Consider the following 22,820-nt stretch of genomic DNA (forward strand, 5'->3'; position numbering starts at 1 on the left):
ACTATTCAGAGAGACAAACGAATGGATTGAATAATTAAATCATTAAGAATTTCAAAAACGTACGCTTAAAACCTTGCTCTGCATTTCGATAGTTCAAATATTCCGAGAGCTTAAACCATTCAAAAATTCCACCCTCTATCATTCTTCATTCGCAAATCTCAATTATCTGCATACGTTCCAAAATCTCGATCACCTATCCTCCAACAGAATTCCACGAATATTCCAGCTGAAATAAAGCAGAATTACCCATTCTGCGTCGATACGACGAACCATAATCAAAACGATCCTATTATCCTAAATATGCTTCCCCTAAGTCTCTCGACCAAATAAAGTAAGCATTATTGTTAAGTGTATCTACATAACTCCGAAATTATTAGTATCTAAATTTATGTTTCTGAAGTTTGACGTCAATTTCTTACAACACTGTACATATACTGTAGATTACAAAGTGTAAAAATGACGAAGAGAAAATTGGAAGGAGGACAGAAAGGATAACCTAGAAAAATCTTTGGCAGACACAAAAGTCAAGTGACTATTTATAAAGAGTACAAAATATTTACAAGAATGACTATAATAGCTGGCTTCCACAGTAGATAGTAACGAGATAAGCTGACATCTAACCTGCAGCAACACTTCTGATTGCTTAACAACGTCGACGAAAACACAGTGGTGGTTCCGCATGGCAGTGCGCTCATCTGCATAAAGGCCGACTGCATGGGATGACGAAGCCGAATGAGAGCTGGCGTGTAATAATGTCGTCAGTTTCGCGAAGGTTTATTGCACCGCCGTGTAGCCGCTTGCAGGAGAGACTTAATATCGTCGGCTGTAAGCCGGTCCGTAATATCGAGCCGACTCGTTTTCTACCGCGTTTCGTTTCCGCGGCAATTCCGCTGATACAACGAGAATCGCGTGCACGCTGCGTGCATGCCTGCCCGGAGATATTTGTCCGCTTCGGACGCACAGCCGAGGAATTCGTGTCGCGGACAATCGGGACCTGATCGATACACGAACGCGAACCAACCACCAACGAACGCCTCGTTGTTACCCGAACGAGAGTCAATACGACGGAGAAATTGGAAGCTGTCGATGCACGGTTCGTTCGTTTTTCAACGATAGAGAGACTATTTTCGATCGTTTTGGGATATTTATCAATGGGAATTTTGGATGGTTATTTAGTGCAAGTGATTGAGATTTGTAGATGGGCTGGGTGTCTGACATTAGGATGTCAAAGAAAAATGGAAAGTTTGAGGTTGATGTGACTAAACGTCGTTGTATGTTTTGGGAATGTCTGCTGAATGTGATTTTGCTGAAGTGTGTAAAAGAGATTGTTAAATAGAAATACGCGAATATTAGAATCATACCTACTGCGTGGAACATACGTGCCTGGCGATATAAAAAAAATGATTCGTTGGCACAGTAGAAAATGAAAATCGTATCCGCAACCTCGTTAGAAAAGTAGTATACACTAACCGAACATAATATAAATGTAAAATAAAATTTTATCGATCAGAGCGTTTATACGTACAGATATTTGCAACTGACGTTTCGAGAAGTCTGGCACATGCACCTGCAAGTTTTTATAAATAAGCCATATGAAATCCAATTTCTCGTCAAATATACCACTTTAACGATCCTTCATTACCCAACAAACTTTTCATTTCTAGCTACTTCATCGAAGCTCATGAAACTTTCCAGTAGACTGTAAATTGGAAAAAAGTGAAATGGAAAACTGCTTTGAAAAATCGAACAGCCACTACCAGTTCTATGGGTCGATCCCGGAAATCAGCGGACCTCGACCAATCGGCATAAAGAACCCATCCCGTGGTTCGATCGCAGAAAGCTTTGATACGCTTCGTTCGTCGGTTGGTCAGAAAGTACGCTTCACACGAGTTGCTGGGTACTCGCAACTTTTAAAATAGCAAAGTGTACTGTATGATTAGTAAAAGTATGTGATTAGAACGAACGGTGAGTATAACGCGAGACTATGCTATGTTACTAGAAACGTCGTTTAGCATTCATTTTATCATGGACGAATTCTACCGAGGTGCGAAAAATCTCGAACCAACATCCTCATTTTCCTTCTACAAGGAACAAGAAAATTGTGATGCAAGAAAATTCTACTCTTGATAGATCGAGGCTAACCAGTAAAGAACTGTTCCTTTTCTTAAATATCCATAACGACCACCTCAGAATATTGAAGCGACATACTCGACACTAAAATTGGCAGAAATTAAAGGTAACAGTAACGATTGGTTGCATACGTCTCGTGACTTCGCGAATGAACGTTGCGTTGATTGCTACCGAGGTACAGAAAGAAATTCCGAATTCTTCGTTAATCCTAGAAAGAATGATTTGTCTAGCTATAAACGAAATTAAAACGAATTATGGTAAAAATACTTATAAAAAGTCTAACACTCAAAAATGTTAGGGAAATCGTATCCGCGCCATACATTCGGCTTGGAATTAACTGTTGCTAACACTTTCGCGGGATTTTGTTCGATCTATTAAAAGCAATAGATGACATTTCCTAGTTGAACCCTCGTAACTTCCTCCGCCCCTGGATACTTCGCGATTCCCGGGGCTTTGTGTATTTTGACGGGGGTGTTAACTGACCCCGTGGCTCACGGAGGCAGCGCGAAGGAGGGGTCGTGCTCAAGAGCAGAAGAGGGTGGCATTAGGTCGAGGTCACCAGGACGCCGAAGCGATCGATGCAGCCCGCCAGGCAGCACCACCCACGCTTCAACCCTCTCCGCTTTCTCCCTCCGCCGAGAAATCTTCACTCTTCTCTCTGGTGGAAGCCGAATATACCGATCTCCGACTCTCGATTCTCTCACTCTCTCTCTCCCCTCGCCATACACCAGACTGGTTCATTATGTTTCTATTTACGTCTGGTTGCATTTAGGCAGAGACGTCCGGGAAAAGACTCGCGCTCGGGTTCAACACGTGGATGCTCCATATCCGAGCTTCGATCAGCTGTTTTCCCGGGGCGTCGACGCTTTCAGATTCTGCTACGCTTCGAGAGGAACGAATGCAAGCTTCGAAATGAAATAATTTTTAAAGGAACGCGGAGCGTTAGGAATTCTTCGTGATTCCCTCGCAGATGTTGACGCATCCACTGCGTCGATTCAAATATCGGGAAGCCTTTTGTATTTTAATTTTTGTATGCTTGGGCGAAATAACTTAGAGAGTCAAACAAAGTACAGAGCAACGTACTGAAACGAAGGTTGTTACTTAAAATGAAGATATTTTTAATGAAAGAAAAATGCACTTTGGGATAGGTATTTGTAATTTAATAGCAGTGAATGAGGAAATAAGGAAATATAGTGGATATTATTAAATAAATTATCGTGGCAGTATTTCAATGGTTGTTCTGAAAGCAATAAAAACTACTGAAATATGTACAAAGATGCATGTATCAGTGACTTTCTATTTTAAGATATCAGTTTACGTATCTACATCGAAAATAACTTGAATATGAAATCTTATTTCGATAATACGAAGTCTGATCGAAATTGTTATATACATAGGTACAGAGTCAGAAGTATGTCACTCTATGTTGAATATCATATTGCATGACGATAACGTAGATATCGCTATATTTGCTATTTATGTGTAGTACATCGAATCAATACTGTTCATATTTGAAGATATTCCGAGAACAGAATCCGAATCGTTTTAAGACTCTGCTTCAAATAAATTCCTACGAATGGAACAAGGTCATCCAAATAGAGTAGCTCAAATCATACAAAATTCAACGCACAAAAAATTAATTACCTTCTTAAACTAATTTAAACTATCCTACAATACTTCTAATTTCATATAGATGTATCAAACTTTCAAAAATCTATTTAAATCAAAATGAATGAATACTACCTTCAAAAATTCTTTCCTACTTCAACTTAGTCGCGTTTACGAACTGTCGATCGAGTAGAGTAGCTGGCAGGAGGGTGCGCATGATTCGCTTAAGCTTAAGGTGTGCTTTCAGAGCTGGCAAATAACTTTACATGAAATTGACGAGCAGAAGGAGCGATTCAGCCACTCCTTGCGTTTGTAATTTCAAAGCGCCCGTAAAACCGCAATTTACGAGGAAGAGAAACACTTCGATTTCGAGCTCCGTAACGTCTCGACGGTTTTCCATCGAATTTATGCGAAACCGCGAAACGAATCCATCACGACCGATTACCGATCGGAAGGACTCATTTCGAGTCGAATTTTACTGACGACGAATTTTTAACAGACGAAGGTCGCGTCCCGTCGTCTTGCCTGCCGCGTGTTGTTTGGTTTCCAAGGCCTCTTCTCCCAATACTCGCGACGATCTCCCTCTTTTCTCGTTCTCTATTATCTTGTAAATGTCCTGATCGTTTCGAATCAGCCGTTTATCCCTTGAGAATTGTTAACGACCTAACTCCGCGGAGATCACGTTCACGTTCTGCGATGACGCCGGTTCTCCGAGTGATTTCTGCGTGACCTAATGCGACTCATACCATGCGAACAAGCTTTACGCGTTATGACGTGAGTACGCTTGGAAATGTTGAACGAATGATTTATAAATTTTAAATGGAAAATTGCTTCGACTTTTTTGATAGTAGAGGAATCTCTTTGATTGTTTAAGAGGATATTTTTAGCCGTTTCTACGAACGATTGTTTTTAATTATTATATTTCACCGACTTGAGAAATCGAAGGCATCGCTCGAACAATATACAATAATTAAGAAATTGAAACGATAAATGATTTGTGGAAAATAAAAGAATGAAAAATTATTTTCTTAGTGAAGGAAAATGTAAATTTCACGTGGAGTATAGCAAAAGAGGTTATGCTAGTTTAACTTCTAGAATCGTAAGATAAAGATATGATTATAAATGATTGAAAAATATGAAAGTATAATTTCCAAATAAATAAATTGACTACTCCGATATATTCAGTTCCTATATTTGCAGAGATGGCAAACGCTGAAAGTTAACGTTACGTTTTTTATGTTGTTTCTATTGTTTTTACTTTTGACGCTAATTAAAAATAAATATAAAACATACAGAATGAATCGCAAGTCTTTATGATAGTCGTTAGGTCAGTAATTTCACAATCAGAGAATTTAAAATTCTAATGGAAAGATTATGAAAGATTAGAGACTTTTGACATTTCTAGGAGGAATCTAGAAGTTCTGTATCCAGTGAAGACGATTCTTGCTTCTTCTCGGAACTCGATCTGTTAAATCCGAGGTACCATCCAAGATATCCAAGGAAAATCTTAATAAACATAAACAATACGTTTATATAAGTAATTTTTTACAGACGTTCTTATCAAAAGTCGCGGTATCTGCATCATAATATAATAGGAACTAAGAATCATTCAGCAAACCATTTCGAAGCATCCAGAAGGAATTCTAATCACTGTTGCTGTTTTGCAAGCTACGATCACGTCGAAACAAAATTACGTAAGTGATGTAAGTGGAAATGGGATGCCATGTATACATTTTTTCGTACATTAACTTACACGTTAGTTTATTCTGAATATGTTTCAGTATACGATAAAGTAGTTAAAAGTACCAAAAACAATCGTGCATCGAGTTTTCAATATTTTCCGGATTGTAGTCATCGAAAGAAGCATGAGGTAATTTATTTCTAACGAACTATATCCTGAAATATCGAGGAATTAGCCAATTCGTAGAAAACGACACAGGTTGTTAAAAATAACAAGCAGTGCGACAGAATTGTAACCATATTCACAAGCTTCCATTTGCGTCACTCGACATCATGTATCGGGTTTTACCAGTAAAAATATCTAGAATCCGAAAGTGCTCCGAGGTACATTTCGGGCTTTGAACTTTAAAACCGTTTTTTGTAACGTATTGCTGGCCCTGTCGTCGTTGAAACTCAGTTTTCGAAAGAATTTTAGGCCACGAATAGAAAATACTATCGGAGTGTACAATAAAAATAACTTGGAAAAAAAGAAATAATTAGTGGAACATATATGCATATAATATAATATATATTGCAGTTCGTAGTTGCAATTATAGAAGATAGAAAAGTCAAAAAATTTTTATAGAAATTTAATAAGAACAATCACACAGAGAGATATTACATTAAAGACGAAAAGTTCCATTCTTTCATTTACTTTCATCCCTATATTCTCTCGACCCAGGTAACCTTTGCCACGAAGAGGTCTTCCAGCGGCAGCAAGGATTTTAGCGCCAAATCTCCTACGAAACTTGGGTAATTATCCAAAAAGTTTGGCGAGTCACGTGCACGTACTTAAATCACGTATACTTGTAACACGTATCGTTATAACAACGCCTAATGTATTCCCTTGACAACAGGAGGGGAAAAAGTACGCCGCGAATAATTCGTGCAATCCGTCAACGAAGTAGAAAATGTAAGTTGTTAAATGTAGACATTTTCAGTCTATCTGTACAATTATCGCGCATTATTTAACTCATTTAATTCGCGCGTTCGAGTTTTGGGGTGACTACGGAATGATCGTTGGAAATCCCACTAAAAAGATATCAAACGTACATGAATTGTTATTAGGCATTAGTTTCAATTAATTTTGTTTTATCAAATTTTGGAAATTGATACAATTCACGATAAAAGATTTTTATTACATAAACGCGCATTCACATATCTGCCAATTAACGAATTGTAAAATAAGAACACAATGATAGAATATAATTAATAATGAGATTACATCTAATAGAAATTTTTGTGTAGTAAACGTTTGAAATTTCAAATTTCGTAGGAAAATGTATAAAATAACGAAGCTTGAATATTCCGAACATTTTCAAAACTGGTTTTCTCGATTTTTATAGCAGTTCCATGATTCTGGTCATCCCCAAGGCCCGAAAACCCTGAAACTCGCGTTTCTCGATCCGCTGCCCCCTGATTCCATGTACTTGTTCCTCTTTGCGTTATTCCTCTTCGCCTACGTGTTCCTCGGGAAGGAACGTGATAATACACAGGTGAACAGAAAGGGGACAGCGGCTCGAACAGCGGCCACGCACTCGGAACTCGCGCGGCCAGCATCCTCGCGAAGAGCATCGCTTTAATTCCTGGGCGGTTCGTAGTCGAGCCAAACGAGGATCGATCGGAATCACCGCGACCCGGAAACAGCAAGAGCAGCGTCGTTGTCCTGTATCACGAGAAATCAGTCGCGCCAGCCGCAACAACCCCCAAACCACCCCTCAGAGCCGTTCAGTCGGAACGAACAGTTACGCGCGAACTGACTCCATCGGTTGTCCACACTGTTCGATCCCCACGTCACCAAAGGTAATTATGAAGATAATGATCATGGATATTGCGGCTCTGATATCGAGATGTTAGGGTTTTCGATAGTTCGCGATCCGTTTAGGGAATAATTTACTATCAGGTGATATAGGTTATTGATCATGTATGATTTGATGATATTTCGACAAATAGCATAATTAGATCACTTCTTGTTTGTACAGCTTAATTTTTTTATTATCAGATTGGTTAATGTTATATAAGATTACTTACCAATACTAGTCAGTTGTAGTTTATAAATTACAGCTTCTCAGATCTTACGAATGATATTAGTTTAATTCTTAATTAGGGTTCAAAACGTTGCTGCGAATGTTCAAAACAGTGAAACACGTTATTATTATCGTTAGTTAAATATGATTAAACACACAAATAGAGCTCTAAATATCAAATAATTTCCCCTAGGAAATAAGATTCTCTTAGACTTGCTTCGAAATCTTCTTAGGAATTTATGAACCTCCTAAGTTAATTAAATTTCCGACAATTCCAAGACGTCCACGCGAGCTTAAGTCGAAAGAGGATCAAAGCTCCTCTTCCTGGTATCAAAACAAAATGATCGAATTTTCGAAGAAATCCGAGAAATTTCTCTCTTTTCCCTTCGGACAGGTCGAATCTGGTTGGAAGTCCAGAGCACCGACCTCCCATATATCTAACTGACCAAAGAAAAGCTACTTTGAGACGTCGACGTTTATCGAAGCGGCGAAGACCACTCAACGTGCACATTTATCAGGACAGCCGCGTAGTACAGGCTCGTTCCTTGTCGGAGGATCATCGTGTCGGACCTAAAGAGGTGCAGCTAGCGGAACAGAGATCCGATCTGGTTAAATACACGGTCAAGTCTGCGAAAAATTTGATTAGATCCGAAGGGGACTCTTCCACTCGACAGGACGACGATTCGGATGACCCCGATCAAGATAGAAGAACGAACAAACAGTGGAAACACGATAGAATCTTCGGGGAACGATGTTGTCCCTCTGATAATTCCGTTTCTAAACTAATGGCTCGTTCCAGGTAACGAAATTATATTGTACTTTGATATGATGTTAAGGAAAGGTTATTTCAATAGAATATGATTTTTAATTTTGCAATGTTACGTTCTTTAACTCGCATATTTTTCTGAAACATTGGTTACTACTGTTTCGTATCTTTGTTATATTCGTAAATTCTTTGATAAAATGACGAGTGAAATGACGGAAGTAAAAATAAATATTTGTTAATATAAAGTACAAGTTCTGCTTTACTATTGTATACGGATAATAGTCAACATTCGAAAGCTATAATATGATTAGAGTTGTGAGCAGAAATTGATCGTAATATACAGTAAACCTTGATAATAATGTGAAGTGTCCGTAAATCAACGTTTATAATCAAACTTAACATTTGATAGCCCTTGCTATTAGTCTGAACTAATTACTACCTACCACGTTTAACGATCCATAATTACAGCATTTAGTAGCTCTTAACCATTACCTTTAGAGATCATCAATTGTATTCAACGTTAATGGCGTATACATTCGACCAACGTTATGAATTATAGACGTTGATCATAAAAATATACAAAATAGTATCTTGATTTATGAAACTATCCTCATGAAAGATAAAGACATACATAGAAACACTATACTATAACGTCACATAGCATCAAACAACATTAAACCTTATCTACTTCAAACAGTGCGAAGGATTAAAATTATTCGCACCGTGCAAATTAGTTAAGGAACATCCAATTTTATTTGTCTCAAACAATTGAAACGCGGAACAAAATTATTGATTTCAAGTTAATATAAATTACATCATCCAAATTAATCAAATAATAAAGTGGCGATTAAAAAATAAATCAATTTGCATGAAAGAAGATATATATGAAAGACTAAACGACAAAGAAGAGAAGCTAAAAGAATAAAAGTACATAAAATAAGATTAAAAAAAATCAAAAGATGCGTTTCGCAGTCCAGGAATAGACGGCGATTGCAAGCAACGCAAAAACGAAGCAGTCGGCCCAAACTTCAGCTATCTAATGCAGCAAATGCATACAAGGCCAAGGGAACGAGGTGACGATCATCGTGTATTTATTGGCGTAAACGGCGGCGACAACTCGAAACGAGTATTTCCATTCCAGGCAACCCCGAGCGGTAACTTGAAGATCGTTCCTAATCAGGTAAATGTCCCAATCGGTCCTTGGGTCGATAGATACTCGTCGAACCTTAGGAATGTTGGCCTCAAGGCAGACGCGTAGTCATTCTAGGTGGTGTTCGAATCGAAGAAGGTCAGTGTGTTGGTTGCTGATCCCAGACATACAAAGGTTAACGTCAAGGCCGAATTGAATACAACCCAAAAAGAGCTTGGTGAACACATATCTGAGTCTTCCACACAACCGAGGTCCATCGATTTTCCACTAGGTGTAGTATCGTCATCGACGATCAGTCAGTTGCAAGTAGGTTCGGTATTATAACTTTCGTTCGATACAAACTGGTATCAGTTGTGGCGTGGCTATACAGAATGCAAGCGGCAAAACAAGTGATGCGGCCAATTCCAATACTCTAAATGCCAATTTAGCCGCTTACCGCTTACCGCTTACCGCTTCTCTGTATAATTACGCTCTTAATCGATCGTTTTCACGTACACGAGCGCGTGGATGAGGTTAAATTTGGATTAGGTTTCTTTCGACTAGAGATCAAATACTCCAGAAGCCGGTAAAAGCTATTACCGAAAAAAGGTTTACAGTTTCAAATCATGACTCGCGAAGTTATAGATAAAAAAGTATTTAATTTTACTCAAATTCTTTTAACTTTCAACCGAATTCTCTGAATAACGTCATTGACATACTTCGACCAAAATTAAGTTGTAATACAAAAGAAACCTAACAATATCCTTATCACCACCAACTACCTACCATCCATCATAGCTACTTAAAAGTAATGTTTCGTTTCTAAACAGAGTCACAAAAAGTTTCCGGTTGTCGAGGACAACTATAAACCAGCAATGCATCCGTTCAAAGCTAAATTCGGCCAAGTGGAGGCGATGGAACACAAGCAACAACAGTCAACGTCGTCTGCGTCTCACGAAATACCAGTGTTGCAAGATGTGCCACTGTCCACGTGAGTTTTATTGGTCGATCAAGCCAAAACCATGTTAGCCACGAACGTAGTAAAAGGAGAATCAGGTCGACGTAACATTACAAGGGAAAACGATACAAAGTTTATTTATTATCGCGAACCGAGACATTTCCATAAAATTACGTCGTCCCGTATTTTTCTTTCAATCGTAAGGAAAACCAACTCGCCCAACGCGAGGTATATACTCGATGTTTCTCAATAAACTGTTTGATCGTCGTGTAATTTCGAGCAGACTCGGATTTACGAGTGAACAACCAATCGATTGGGATAACATAATTCTCCCGGAGAAGACTGACCTGTATCAGGAGCTAGCCAGGCGTATCACAAATTACAAGTAAGCTTATAGTTGTACCCGATCGATGTAACGAAGTCGAGCATCAACATACGACATGATTACGGGCTAAATTTCATTCGATCGATCTTTCGAGGAACGCTGACTGTATCGTGCGAATCGATCAGGACGAGTTCCATTGCCATCTGCTGGTGCTACAGAGCTATAGTACCTTTTTCGACGAGAAGAATTGCAAGGAGATCGATCTGACCGAGGTAAGTTATTGAACTTTTTATCCTGTAAGTAACGCCACCTCATCTTCCAGCTCTGCTGGGAATCACTGATAACTGCGCATTGCCCGTGTGAAGGTAACTAAGCCACGTGTTTTTTACTTGAAAAGTTCAATTTACTAAAAAGCTGGTACTTCTGCCATACAGAAGATACTGTAAGAAACTTAAAAACGATTGAATTTTTATATCAGTTTTGTAACTCATTATTAATTGATCCGTCTAAGAGTCATATTGATTAACTCTAGAAATATGGAAGCATAGAAATGTGGCGATATTATAAACTTTATTTTTTGGAATTTACTTTATAATCTATTATTACTTATGCTATCTTCTTACAATAAGCAAACTCGAGCTGTTTTTAATCGTCTAACTGCATAATGCAATTAATGTGAAGTCGATCAGTTTGGCTTGCGAGAGCCACGACACAGCGAAACCCAATCCTTTTACTTCCATTTTCAATTCTGCTCGCCAACCAACGATCCTGTGAGCGACAGAACGATCCGCGCGATTTTTCTTTCCGTGTGCTGTCATTTATTCAGAAAATGGAAGGCACGCGAACGAAAATTCCCCGTAGCTTTCACGAACACTCGACCGTCATCGATCTTCATCCTTTAACGAGGCGCGTTAAACGAGTCGTAACCACGGATCGCGAGACGTTCCTTCGCCCACTGATACCCTTAACGCTGTCGTATCGTTCCACCGTGCAATACGATAGCGTTAAGGGTATCCCATCGGGAATTTATTACCCGACAGAAGCGGAAAACGACGCACGTCCCTTGAGTTTACCCCCGGAAAAAACGACACATTATACATGCTTGCACCGAGGAAGATATATTACGGACTTATCGGTACACAGAACAGTCTAGCGAATTCGGAATAAAGTCCTTTTGTTCGCGCGATCCGATTTTCCGCTTCCCCTTCCATCTCTGGATGTGTATCTGTGGTCCATGTTCGATCGTGCGCCAATCGTCGTTCATCTTCGCCTCCTCGCCTTTGTCCACGTTTTCCCACTCGAACATCCTCTTATTTCGTTTCTTCTTTAATGATTTTTCCCGATAAACTGGCCATTTACTATTCTTTTTGCTTCCACTCGAAATTCGTTGATCTTCCCAGGTATACGACATCTCGGAGAAAGGATTTTTTATGCCAAATTTTTAGTATAAAGAAGAAATTTTTGAGTTTGATTTTATATCTCGATGTTTCTAGTATTGAAGAGTTTTAGAAAAATTTTAAATCTTTTCAGTATTTAACTTTCAGATGGTGTAGTGCAGGCCAAATTACTGACAGACATATCTTTTTCTATATGGTTTTTATTCTTTTCGTCAGAATACATAGTTACGTGATAAAATTGAGAAATTGGTAAAAGATGAAGTTGGACAGTTTGACTTCTGAGAGGATCGATTTAATCCTAGATTCCAATCATCTACAACTTTTCGTTATATCACATAAATGCCAGAAATCTGTCCTCGATTAAACTGGCTTATATTCTCAAAAACCGATGAAACGTCATAATTCAGCGGGATTTAAGCAAGTTGCATTATTCTGCCTTTCGAGAGATCGACCACTAGATATTCATAAATTACTACTTTCGCAATTGTTCGTCGACGATAATGACAACCGAATGAATATACGAGGGTATGAATCATTGGTGGTGGAAGCGGCGAGATTCAATAAATTTCCCAATGTCGAGACTTCGAGATCGCCAAGTAGGCAACCAGCGAGAACACAAGGGGTTGCTAGCGACCCCAATCTCTCGTGTCAGCATCCTGGCCCCTCGTTTTCAGTTCTCCACCGGTGACTCGGTGGGCTTGAAGCCAACCGACCTTGAACTCTTTTTTTGTCTTCCCTAGCCAAGGCTATATTTGACTCTCTTTTAACTTAAGGATGAATAGCAACGCTCGAGTAACAGCACCACCACCTGCCGCTCTTTAATGATTACTGCGGGAGCCTCCGCCATTTCTATCGTCGCGACAGCTTTCTCCTTCGCCACGTGTCAAGGAGACGTGTAATTAAAAATAGAAGGACACACGTGCTTTGTAACAAAATAACCAAGCTTTCCTCTCTGCTGAAAGATCGTTATTCCTGGCGTTTCTTACATAAATTGGCCTCTTGCTCTTTCGCATTCGAATAAAGAAGTATAAAGAAAGGACGATGGAATTGCGTATCAGCTAAATTTCGACCTTTATACAAAAATTACACTTTTATACGGGAAGGATGATAGAATTACTTTAGAATTATATATGTATTTCACACATTTTTAGTTTTTTATACCTTTATGCAGAAGTCTAAGTAAAGAATGACAAAATTATTTGAAAAGTATAATATTAAGTGTATTTTTGTTCTTTACGGAATATTTAACTTCATTAAGTTAACGTGTATGTTTCACAGATCTCTGTTCACTATAGGACGTTTAGTTTTTTCAAATTGATAAGAATTAATAAGTATAGAATGATAATAATTTGAAGAAATTTTGTTGCATCTAACAGAGTGACGTATCTTCGAAGGCGTTTTCGCTCATTTACGACTGGATGATCAGTCCACAGAACGAGAGCTACAGGCTTTTGCAAAGGGACAACATCCTGGAAGTTTTTACCGCAGCCCAATATCTCGGAATTAAAGGTAAGACTGGTAAAAAAATTATCTATCGCTTCCATAAATTTCGAAATTATCTTGATTATTATGCTATTATTATGATTATTATAAGCTATTAGCTCTTTGATACAAGCCATAGAAATACAGTGATAATTAAAATTTTACGTAAAATATATATATATGTGTGTATAGATTATCAAATTTTGATATAAAATTCTGATTTCAGTATTCATTAATGTACGTTTTAGAAATAATTACAAAATGTATTAAATAAGAATACCGATAAGAGTATAGCACTATAGCGATGAAAGATTTCGTTATCGCATAAATCGTATAAACGTTCTTTCATCTTCATCAACGTGGAAGATTCGTGAACAACGATCCTGTTTACATCGGTGCTTCCAGCATCCTTCCCCATCTCCATCAATCTTTTAAAACGCGACTGCACGCATAATATATAGCCGATGCTTTCTAGCACAGTTTAAAACTTCGAACTCGCTAGCGGAAAAGAATGAAAAGTTTCCAGTGCCATGATAGGTATTCGGAAAAGTCTCGACGGTGCCGACCTCGAGTTTCGTTGAATACGTCACTGTCCAACTTGAAACTTCAATAAACCATATGAGATCTCGGAGAAAATGGTGGTGCATCGTGTCTTCGAGCAAAACACGCGGAAATCCAAGCTTCCTCTCTAGAAACTATGTTGCTAAGATCTATATTTTTCACGTTCAGAGAATGTATTCTTGATAGAAAAGATATAACGAGGTCGGGAAGTTAATAAAAAAATACACGAATTTTGATCACCGAAATTTGAAGAAACCTAATGGAATATCTCTTATCAATGCTCGGGTCTTTACAGACATAAGATGTCAATTTAGAACTATATATATACCTGTCTTTTTGCAAGAACAAGTTCATTTTTACTATTATTGCAATTAGAGTGGAATATAGTTAACGGAGCTATTAGTATAGCTACAGTAGGAGGCGATAAATGGTTAATAAAGGTAATAAAAACAACTAAATGAATCAGTATATTCATTTAATGCTTCAATTTATGACTTTATTATACCTTTTCCATTTAGAGTACAATGAACGACGAACCATGAAAAAGAGAAACATCATAGTGCTATCTTTTTAATTCTTATGCCTTTCTCGATTCTTAACAGAACTGGAGGAACAATGCTGGGCTTTCATAGACAATGACGAATTATTCGCCGAAGACACCGCGTTTTTATTATATCTGGAAGCGAAAAGAGTTGGAAATACCGCAGTTATGGAACTGATGGTGCCAAGAATTATGAAATTCTTTTTGATGCTGGTCAGCACTAAAGATTTCCTCGAATTATCCGTAGATGAACTATGCCTTTTATTGAAGTCTAACTATATTTGCGTCAATAGGTAATCGATTACTGATGTGTACAGATAAAATAATATATTTTTCCTTACTTCTGAATTTTTAAACTCTAGTGAAATGGAAGTTCTTATGTCTGCTGTACGATGGCTGATGCATGATTGGGCGAACAGAAAGCAGTACATGTTGGAAGTTTTGAACTGTGTTCGATTTGGGTTGATCGCTCCATGGCAATTGGTAGATGTGAAAAGAAATCCAGAAAACCCAGAATTTATGGAACTAATGTCTTCTCCTGAGGTACAGAAAATGGTCGATGATGGTCTAGCGTAAGATTTAAATTTCTTTTCATTTATAGATAAAGACAAAAAAGAGCCTTTTTGTATTAATTTAAGCCTTTTCAGTTTCGTTATTATAAAATATTGGTACGGTAACCAGACGGAAGATTATTATCACTGGATCGATCTGTTAGGGCTTACGGAGCCAACCAATCGAAATTGGGCTGGAGAGGACAAGGTACTTAAACCCTACGGAGATCGTGATACAATAACTTTAATCCATGCTACAGTAGCGAATTTTGCCTAAGAGCATCAATTTAAGTGTTTTCGTTCAACGCACAAAGAAATTCAAAATTATATTTCTCCTTTCAAGAACTACGTAACGTATCGAGAATTTTTGCTTTACCTCGAAGAATATCAGAAAACAAAAATTTCGGAGTTGAAAATGCGAAAGAGTCGCGCAAAATCCAAGATAATCGATTCACCTCACAACGATTACACATTTGCTGCTCCTAAAGCACCGAACAACTACGTTCAAAGCTCAGGTATAGTGAATGTCACATTAAAATAAAAAATATATGAAACGAACTTTTTAACGTGGAATTTAACGAAATTGAATCCTTCAGGAGATACCGGTGCTATTCACAACGGGCCAGCAATGCATTCAAGGCACACGAAACCACTACCTTCAAATTATTTACCATTGGAGATGCCAGAGGGCATGATGATGCCTCCAAAATTTATGAACGAATACTTAAGTAACTTGGAAAGAAGCAAAGGGGTGAGTAACCCTGGGGCGAATCGGAGATCGACGCAGAAACCTCAAGATGGATCGATTCACTAACCACCTCATTGAACGAAATTGCAAAATCGTAGCAATGATACTTTTAAATAATTTTAGACTTCATTTTACCAATCGAGAATCGAAGATTTTTTGTGTCATAACTTTGCATAGACAACAAGCATAATCAATGAAATTTTGATATTATACGTCAAATATTTAATCAGTATATCGTATATCGTATTTATTTATTGAACTTCAACTTATATAAGAAAATATACGTTCATACGTGAATTTCACAAGAAGTGCATACAATATTTTCACAAATTCACGCGATCTCGAGGTGATTTAGTAAAACAGGCATTGAAAGTAATAAAAGTTGTCGCGGTATAGCTGTGAACATTCAACGGTGAGTCGTTTTGCAATTGAGTATCGAAACAAGAATCTGAGGTCAGATTTGTGTCCGTTTCAAAAGTTGCTCTGCTTACTTTCCAGGGATTATTACGCGGTTATCGTCAAAAGAAATCTCGAGGTAAGCTTACGTGCTTGTAAGTGGAAATGATAAATTTCACTGAAGGAACAAAGTTGAATCACGGAGTAGGGTAAAAATCAGGGAGCTGTAGTCAAAGGTCAGAGTTTATGTCGTTCGAAAATCCGTGCTTTAATTCCGAAACCCTCGCGTACAGGGTACCACAAACCATTATGCACCACGCTACTCATGGAAACAGCACTTACAGCGTATAAGCTCTTACCTTGAGATTACACAGACCCCGTACCAATTTAGTATTTGTTAATTGAGTCAAAACGGCCGCATTTGCATAAACGTTTGGGATCGTAGGTTAAACTGGAGCACGATGATGTGTACTTGCGCTGCTCTTGTTATAAATTTACAATTATCAAGCAACTATATGAATCTCGCTTTTGTGATATTTGGAAAATTTCCAACTGTTAATGTAACATTTTCTTCTTTCTTTTTCAATTTTTGAGGTTGAAAAATTTCCAAGTCTCAAAGTACTTTTAGGTCTCTATTTTGAAATTTATTATTATGCTCGTTTCTTGATAGATGAATTTTGTTTGTTTTGTTTGTTTGAATGAGTTTCCATTGAAAATGAAGTTGATCAGTTTAATTTCGAGGAGACTTTATGCATTATTCAATTATTGTCACTCAATCATTGTTACAGATAGAAAAATTGCAGGCACATGATTGTGACTGTTAAATAATTTGAGAACTAAGTATCGCTGAATGACCGGCTTGTTAAACGAAACTATTACCACCACTGAATCACGAACAACTACAAAATGATCTATAAAATATTTATGGATCATAGATTACCTAGTTAGGACATCCCTGACCCACATATGACTCACCGAACAGTGAACGCGTTGAGCTTACAACAATGAAAAATGAGCACAATCTTTGTCGTCAATTTAACACGTAACTAGCTAAGATATGCCAACAGTCTGTGCCACTAAGTTTTTAACAAATCACTTCATGTTCATCAAAATATCAAATTAGTTTAACAACATCCTCGTTGCTCCAGAAATAAACCAACGAATTCCAAAATAAACTTTATTTACAATTGGATACTAAAATTTGATTTATGATTCTATTAGGTTGTGTAATAAATTCGTTCGCATTTCCTTATAATACAATTAACATTATGGGTATAATAAAAATTATAACGAGCATTTTTTTATGATATATGCACTTTCCAATTTCGCATAAATGCATAAAAATTTATAATCTACTAATATGTACAAATACTAACAATCAATGTTTGCACTGAGAACTCGTAGTATTATTTTTCTTCTCTCATTATTATATCTACGTCTATATTACTATATTGTAACATATTCTTATAATGCGCCTCAAAATGTAAGAATGAATGAACCGAAAGATGAACTTATTGCACAATCTAACGTTAACCTGATATTTTACAAAAATTTATATTAAGTTTACTGATTTAGAAAGATGAAAAGAACGTCGCCTTCGATACGAGATTCACCGGTGGCGGAGAATCCCTGAAACTGTCCTGTAGGTTGCCTACAGTAGAAAAATACACGCATGAACACTGTCAACGCGGCGTGAATTCACCGGTAAAGTCCTCGACGAGAAATCTCGTTCGTGAGAAGAAACTTTCTCGGCTCGACGAGACGTTTCCCTTTTTTTTTTCAGGACGCCGATAAATTGGATTACGAGAGCCGGCAGGAGAGGAATGCGACGGATGTTTGCCGGTGCCAGCAGCAGCGCGAGTCGAATTTCATATTTTCCGTAAGAAAGCAGAAGACGAGATGTAAGATACCGAGGGAACCGGAAGAACGTACAGACTCCTGCAAATCCGAGGAGGAGGCCGCCACAACGATACAGGCCGTTTATAGAGGATACAAGGCTCGAAAGAGATTTGACGAAGTTAGTGGATACATTTGGAAACTTTTGGATTTTTGCTGCTGAGAAAATGTGATTGATTCTTTGATTTCGTCGATCTACTTGATTGGAAGAAGGAAATAGTGGAATTACATCTTGCATAATTGAATTAATATTATTAGCAAATTGTACAATTCACAAATTTCAATTTATCAGTACCAATAGATTCTCTTACACCATTGGAACAAATCTGATAATGAAACAAATGAAATTTCATAAATTACAAATTATCCGATATTTAATGCATAAAAATTTCCAGTCTACTTATGAATTTTCGAACCTTACTGAATATATATATATTAATAATAACGTATTTTAATGTTCGAAAGCACAACAATTTTTCTACTAAATCGTTAAAGAGATATAGTCTAAATAGTAGGATTATACATATTCAACGATCCGTGGCGTATTTCTTCGAGAGTCGACGAGACTATTTTACAAAGTACAAACACGAGTCGTTTTGTACACGTTGTTCCCTTAAACCGCAGATAAGGAAATCAACATCAGGGGAGAAGCAGAATATCAAGAAGATAGCGGAACTTTTGGCCATCCCGATGGACGAAACGCTTCGCGATCCTTCGATAGAGCCCATCAGAATATCAAGCAGTTCAGTAAACCAAATGAGAAATGAGAAGGACGAAACGCCACTTACATTGAAATGCTCACCTAGAAACAGGAACAGGGAACAATCGGTCCTTCGAAATCAAAATCAACACTACATTGAGAATCAAATAAATCAAGTAAAAAATAATATTCCCCTTAAAATGTTTTTACAGAACAAAGAAATTTCATTTATTCGAAGAACTCGTGTTTCAAATTATAGTTCAACATATGTCCTCCTTGTTACACGACCGAAGAAAAACGAAAACAAAATATGACTCATCGAGAGACATTAAAGTCTATAAAGACCATAAAATCACCGATGTTTTTCTCGAACTACGACGAAAAAACCAGTTCCCCATCGGATAACACAGATGCGGACGATCCTTCCTCTCCACGAATCGGTGCAAAATCAACGATGCTGAATCTCGCCGATGTTATAATCAATGAAAAAAACAGCGAGAAAGATTATTCGGAGAATGATAATATTCAGCGAGTGAATCCTGCCGCTAGAAACGCTCAAATTCGATCTACGAATTATAAACGACCTCTGTAAGTGTCTTTAAGTACCTGATAACTAGACTGCGGATATTAGATGAATTTAAATATATATCATGGTATCAATAGAAAACGACTATAAAATTTGCAACTCCGTATTATTTGCAGTCCACAGAGGATAAGCAACAGTATAATAGCTTCGAACGAAGACCGTTACTTTCTCAACAACTCTCTGTTCTTTCCTGACAGAGAGTCGATTCTCGTGTTCGGCGGGGTCGATCCTCACGAGGAATATGGCCTGTCCGGGAACACCGGCAAGGACATATACAGGTTTAAACCTGACCAGAATATTTGGGAATTCGTGGGGGAAATTCCACGAGCGAGACACCATCATTCGGTCGCTTACTTAAGAGGCCGCATTTACGTAGTGGGTGAGTCGAACAGTGACGAAATACAATTGCAAATGCAGTTTATAACGTTGCCAGCCAACGAATTGCATGTTTAAATAAAAAGGAAAAACTGAAAAAAGCAGGACAACACGGATTCTCAGTCCATTTGCAGCATTTAACGAAAGAGTCTGCTACGGCATAATCTTCTTTACGACTTTGTTTTCGAAATCGCGAAAAAATATTCGTTGTGCCTTTCATTGTGCAATCCTTTACGTGGGACGGATTTAAAGATACTAAAAAAAGTCAATGAAACATTTTTCACCAGGTGGAGCCGATCCCCTGGAAGACAAACTTCACAGGAAAAGCATTGCGGTTGGGAACGTTTGGAGTTACGATCCAACTACCAGGACTTGGTTCAATGAACCTGGCATGCTGACAGCTAGAAAGGACTTCGGATTGGTGGTCAGCCACGGGAAAATGTACGCGATAGGAGGGCAAGGCAGGAACGGGATGTGAGTTGTTATACAGATGGGGAGAACGTAATTACTTTGCTTCTTTTACGTTTTCTTTCATTTTCCTCGCTGTTTATTTTTACGCTATGCGACGCTAATTGCCACTAATTTAAGTCTTCTTAATTGTCATCAGTATCGCGATTTAAACGAAACAATTCGATTTACGGTTACGTAATGACGAAATGGAGAAAAACAAGAGATTTCATATTCCATAATAAATAACATTAATGTTCGATAATATACAGAGTGTCACAGAGCTTAACAAGCCAAATTTTGTCAGTGTATTCTAAAAGTATAATCAAGTAAAAAATGTTGTATAAACTTTGGTCGTTTGAAACTTTATTAAAAAGTTACAATAAAAAATAATGTAAACATAAATTCCTCTATAAGAAGAGAGATTGAGATATATTTCTTTCATTATAGAGCTTTGAAAACGGTGGAGGCTTTTGATCCATCGGACTCCACATGGAGGGAAGTGCAACCAATGCAGACCGCGAGGGTTGGACCTGCCAGCGTGAAATATCGAGATCTTATCTGGGTCGCTGGCGGAATGACAAAATCGAAAAAAGAGCTATTCTCGAAGGACGTTGAGTGCTATGACCCGATCAAAAATTTGTTAGCTCGATTCCGTCTTTTAGAGTTCCTTCATGCATTCCCTATTTCCCATTACCTGGATTAAACGTTCGATTTATCGCGTGTATACACGGTAAATGCAAGAGAGAGCTCTGTTATCGATGCGATCTTTCAGATGGCTGAAAGCGATACCTTTGAGGTCACCGAGGTGCTTTGCCTCCTTCTACGTGGTGTCCGACTGTCTTTACATGATCGGCGGAGCATCGACTATGGAAAACGTCACTCAGAGCGTCGATTGCATTGACGTGTGGGATGGGAACGATTGCGTTTGGAGGGAACACGCGAACATGTCGATCGCGAGACACGGACATTCTACTGGCTCGATAGGTTGGTTTTTATAGTATCAAAAGACGTGATATATCCTGAGAAACTTCTTCTTTCATAGTGATTATCTTATAGCATTTTTCTATGATATCTGTCATTGTAAATGCAGTAATATATAATCATAAATAGTCAATTGAATAATAAGTTTGTACTATTTTCTTATGATATCAAAGAATGTGATGTGTCCTGGGAAATTTCTCTTCTTCCTTCATACAATAATTATTTTATAACAGTTTTCTATAGTATCATACTATAGTGATATATGATTATATTACGGATACAGTAATGTATACTTATAAATATTAGGTCATTGAATAAATCTGTGCCTTATATTTCTTTCTATTATATCCATTTTTTCAAATACTACTAAACGATTGATTTATAATATTCAAACAATATATAAAAGCAACATTTACATATTACATATAAATAACACAAATATTGCTTATGATTGTTGTTTTCCTTTTATGAAACTCAGAAAATAAAAAGTGCTTGAAAGGAGCATGCGTCTCATTTATAATTTTTTTATATTTAGAGATCAAAACGCCTATTATTTACTGATTGTTCTTTTTAAATGTATTTTCATATTAAATTCGATCGTATAAAATTAGCCATCTTACTCGTTTGTTATTTTGTATTTACAAAAAGCAGAACCAATATATTGGATAACCTAATATAAATATAGTAACTACAAACCTAATAACTACCAACTATAATATAATCTAATAACAACTATTGTATTAAGTACGGTACAATATACGGAATAACCATTAAATAAAATATTATAGTAGTTTCTGTAGCGTTTGTACTGAAAACTCTACTGTATCAGATTTCTACGTAACTACGTAACGAAATAACGTATTGTATTTTATAGACTCACTAATTGAAGTCTTCTTCCCTTAGGTGATCAATTGCTGATAATTGGAGGAGTAACTACGGTATTCATGAAGACCTTGAATAGCGTCGAATGTTATTGTTGCGATATAGGAAAATGGATGAAGGGCGTATCGGCGCTGCCGCATCCGGTTTCCGGTCATGGAACCGTGTCTTTACCGCCAGCAAATCTTCTGATAAATCGCTGATAATTGTGACATAAAATACATCAAATTTCCTTATATGCTGTACTTGATAATCAACACACATTAAGTACTTATTCGATCATTAACGAATTTGTATTTAATTACTTTTTAATTATCGTACTTTATCGTACTTTTTACAAATATTGCCTTACAATTTACACTTGTTTATATAATTCTATACCCTTACAATATATATCACAAAAACAAACAATATCTTACAAATTACGTTCAGTCTACTTACATGGAAGCTTCAATAGAAGTAAGTAGCTTCGGTAGAAGTAAGTAGCTTCGGTAGAAGTAAGTAAAATCAAACTCGAGCGGATAAATATTTATTACAATAAAAAATTTCTTATAGGGGTTAAAAGATATTCCTTTCAAATGACTTCTTTAGCTTCCAAATTGGCCACCAGATGGC

The 22,820-nt window shown here is 37.4% G+C and overlaps 1 protein-coding gene across 1 annotated transcript; it reads left to right on the forward strand.

Moving 5' to 3' along the window:
* The first annotated feature begins 587 nt into the window (after positions 1-587).
* Positions 588-22,736, forward strand: LOC126864876 (uncharacterized). Its single transcript, XM_050616725.1, has 29 exons — positions 588-1,093; positions 1,665-1,874; positions 5,144-5,217; positions 5,290-5,432; positions 5,520-5,608; positions 6,140-6,210; positions 6,315-6,370; positions 7,059-7,260; positions 7,879-8,283; positions 9,223-9,430; positions 9,518-9,706; positions 10,210-10,370; positions 10,621-10,722; positions 10,817-10,934; positions 13,436-13,568; positions 14,705-14,936; positions 15,006-15,215; positions 15,291-15,402; positions 15,538-15,709; positions 15,791-15,945; positions 17,914-18,042; positions 18,122-18,355; positions 18,859-19,110; positions 19,194-19,522; positions 19,637-19,899; positions 20,183-20,369; positions 20,793-20,984; positions 21,118-21,329; positions 22,230-22,736. Exons 2-29 carry the CDS (start codon positions 1,722-1,724, stop codon positions 22,406-22,408), a joined length of 4,962 nt encoding a protein of 1,653 aa, XP_050472682.1. The 5' UTR covers positions 588-1,093; positions 1,665-1,721; the 3' UTR covers positions 22,409-22,736.
* Positions 22,737-22,820: the final 84 nt, after the last annotated feature.

The sequence above is a fragment of the Bombus huntii genome, chromosome 4 (assembly GCF_024542735.1).
Source record: "Bombus huntii isolate Logan2020A chromosome 4, iyBomHunt1.1, whole genome shotgun sequence".
Taxonomy (NCBI): domain Eukaryota; kingdom Metazoa; phylum Arthropoda; class Insecta; order Hymenoptera; family Apidae; genus Bombus; species Bombus huntii.

Coding starts and splice junctions, on each gene's coding strand:
- LOC126864876 (XM_050616725.1), top strand. CDS start 1,722: ATGGAAAACTGCTTTGAAAAATCGAACAGCCACTACCAGTTCTATGGG. Junction 15,403..15,537: donor ATTGGGCTGGAGAGGACAAG/GTACTTAAACCC, acceptor TCTCCTTTCAAG/AACTACGTAACGTATCGAGA. Junction 15,946..17,913: donor ACTTGGAAAGAAGCAAAGGG/GTGAGTAACCCT, acceptor TTACTGATTTAG/AAAGATGAAAAGAACGTCGC.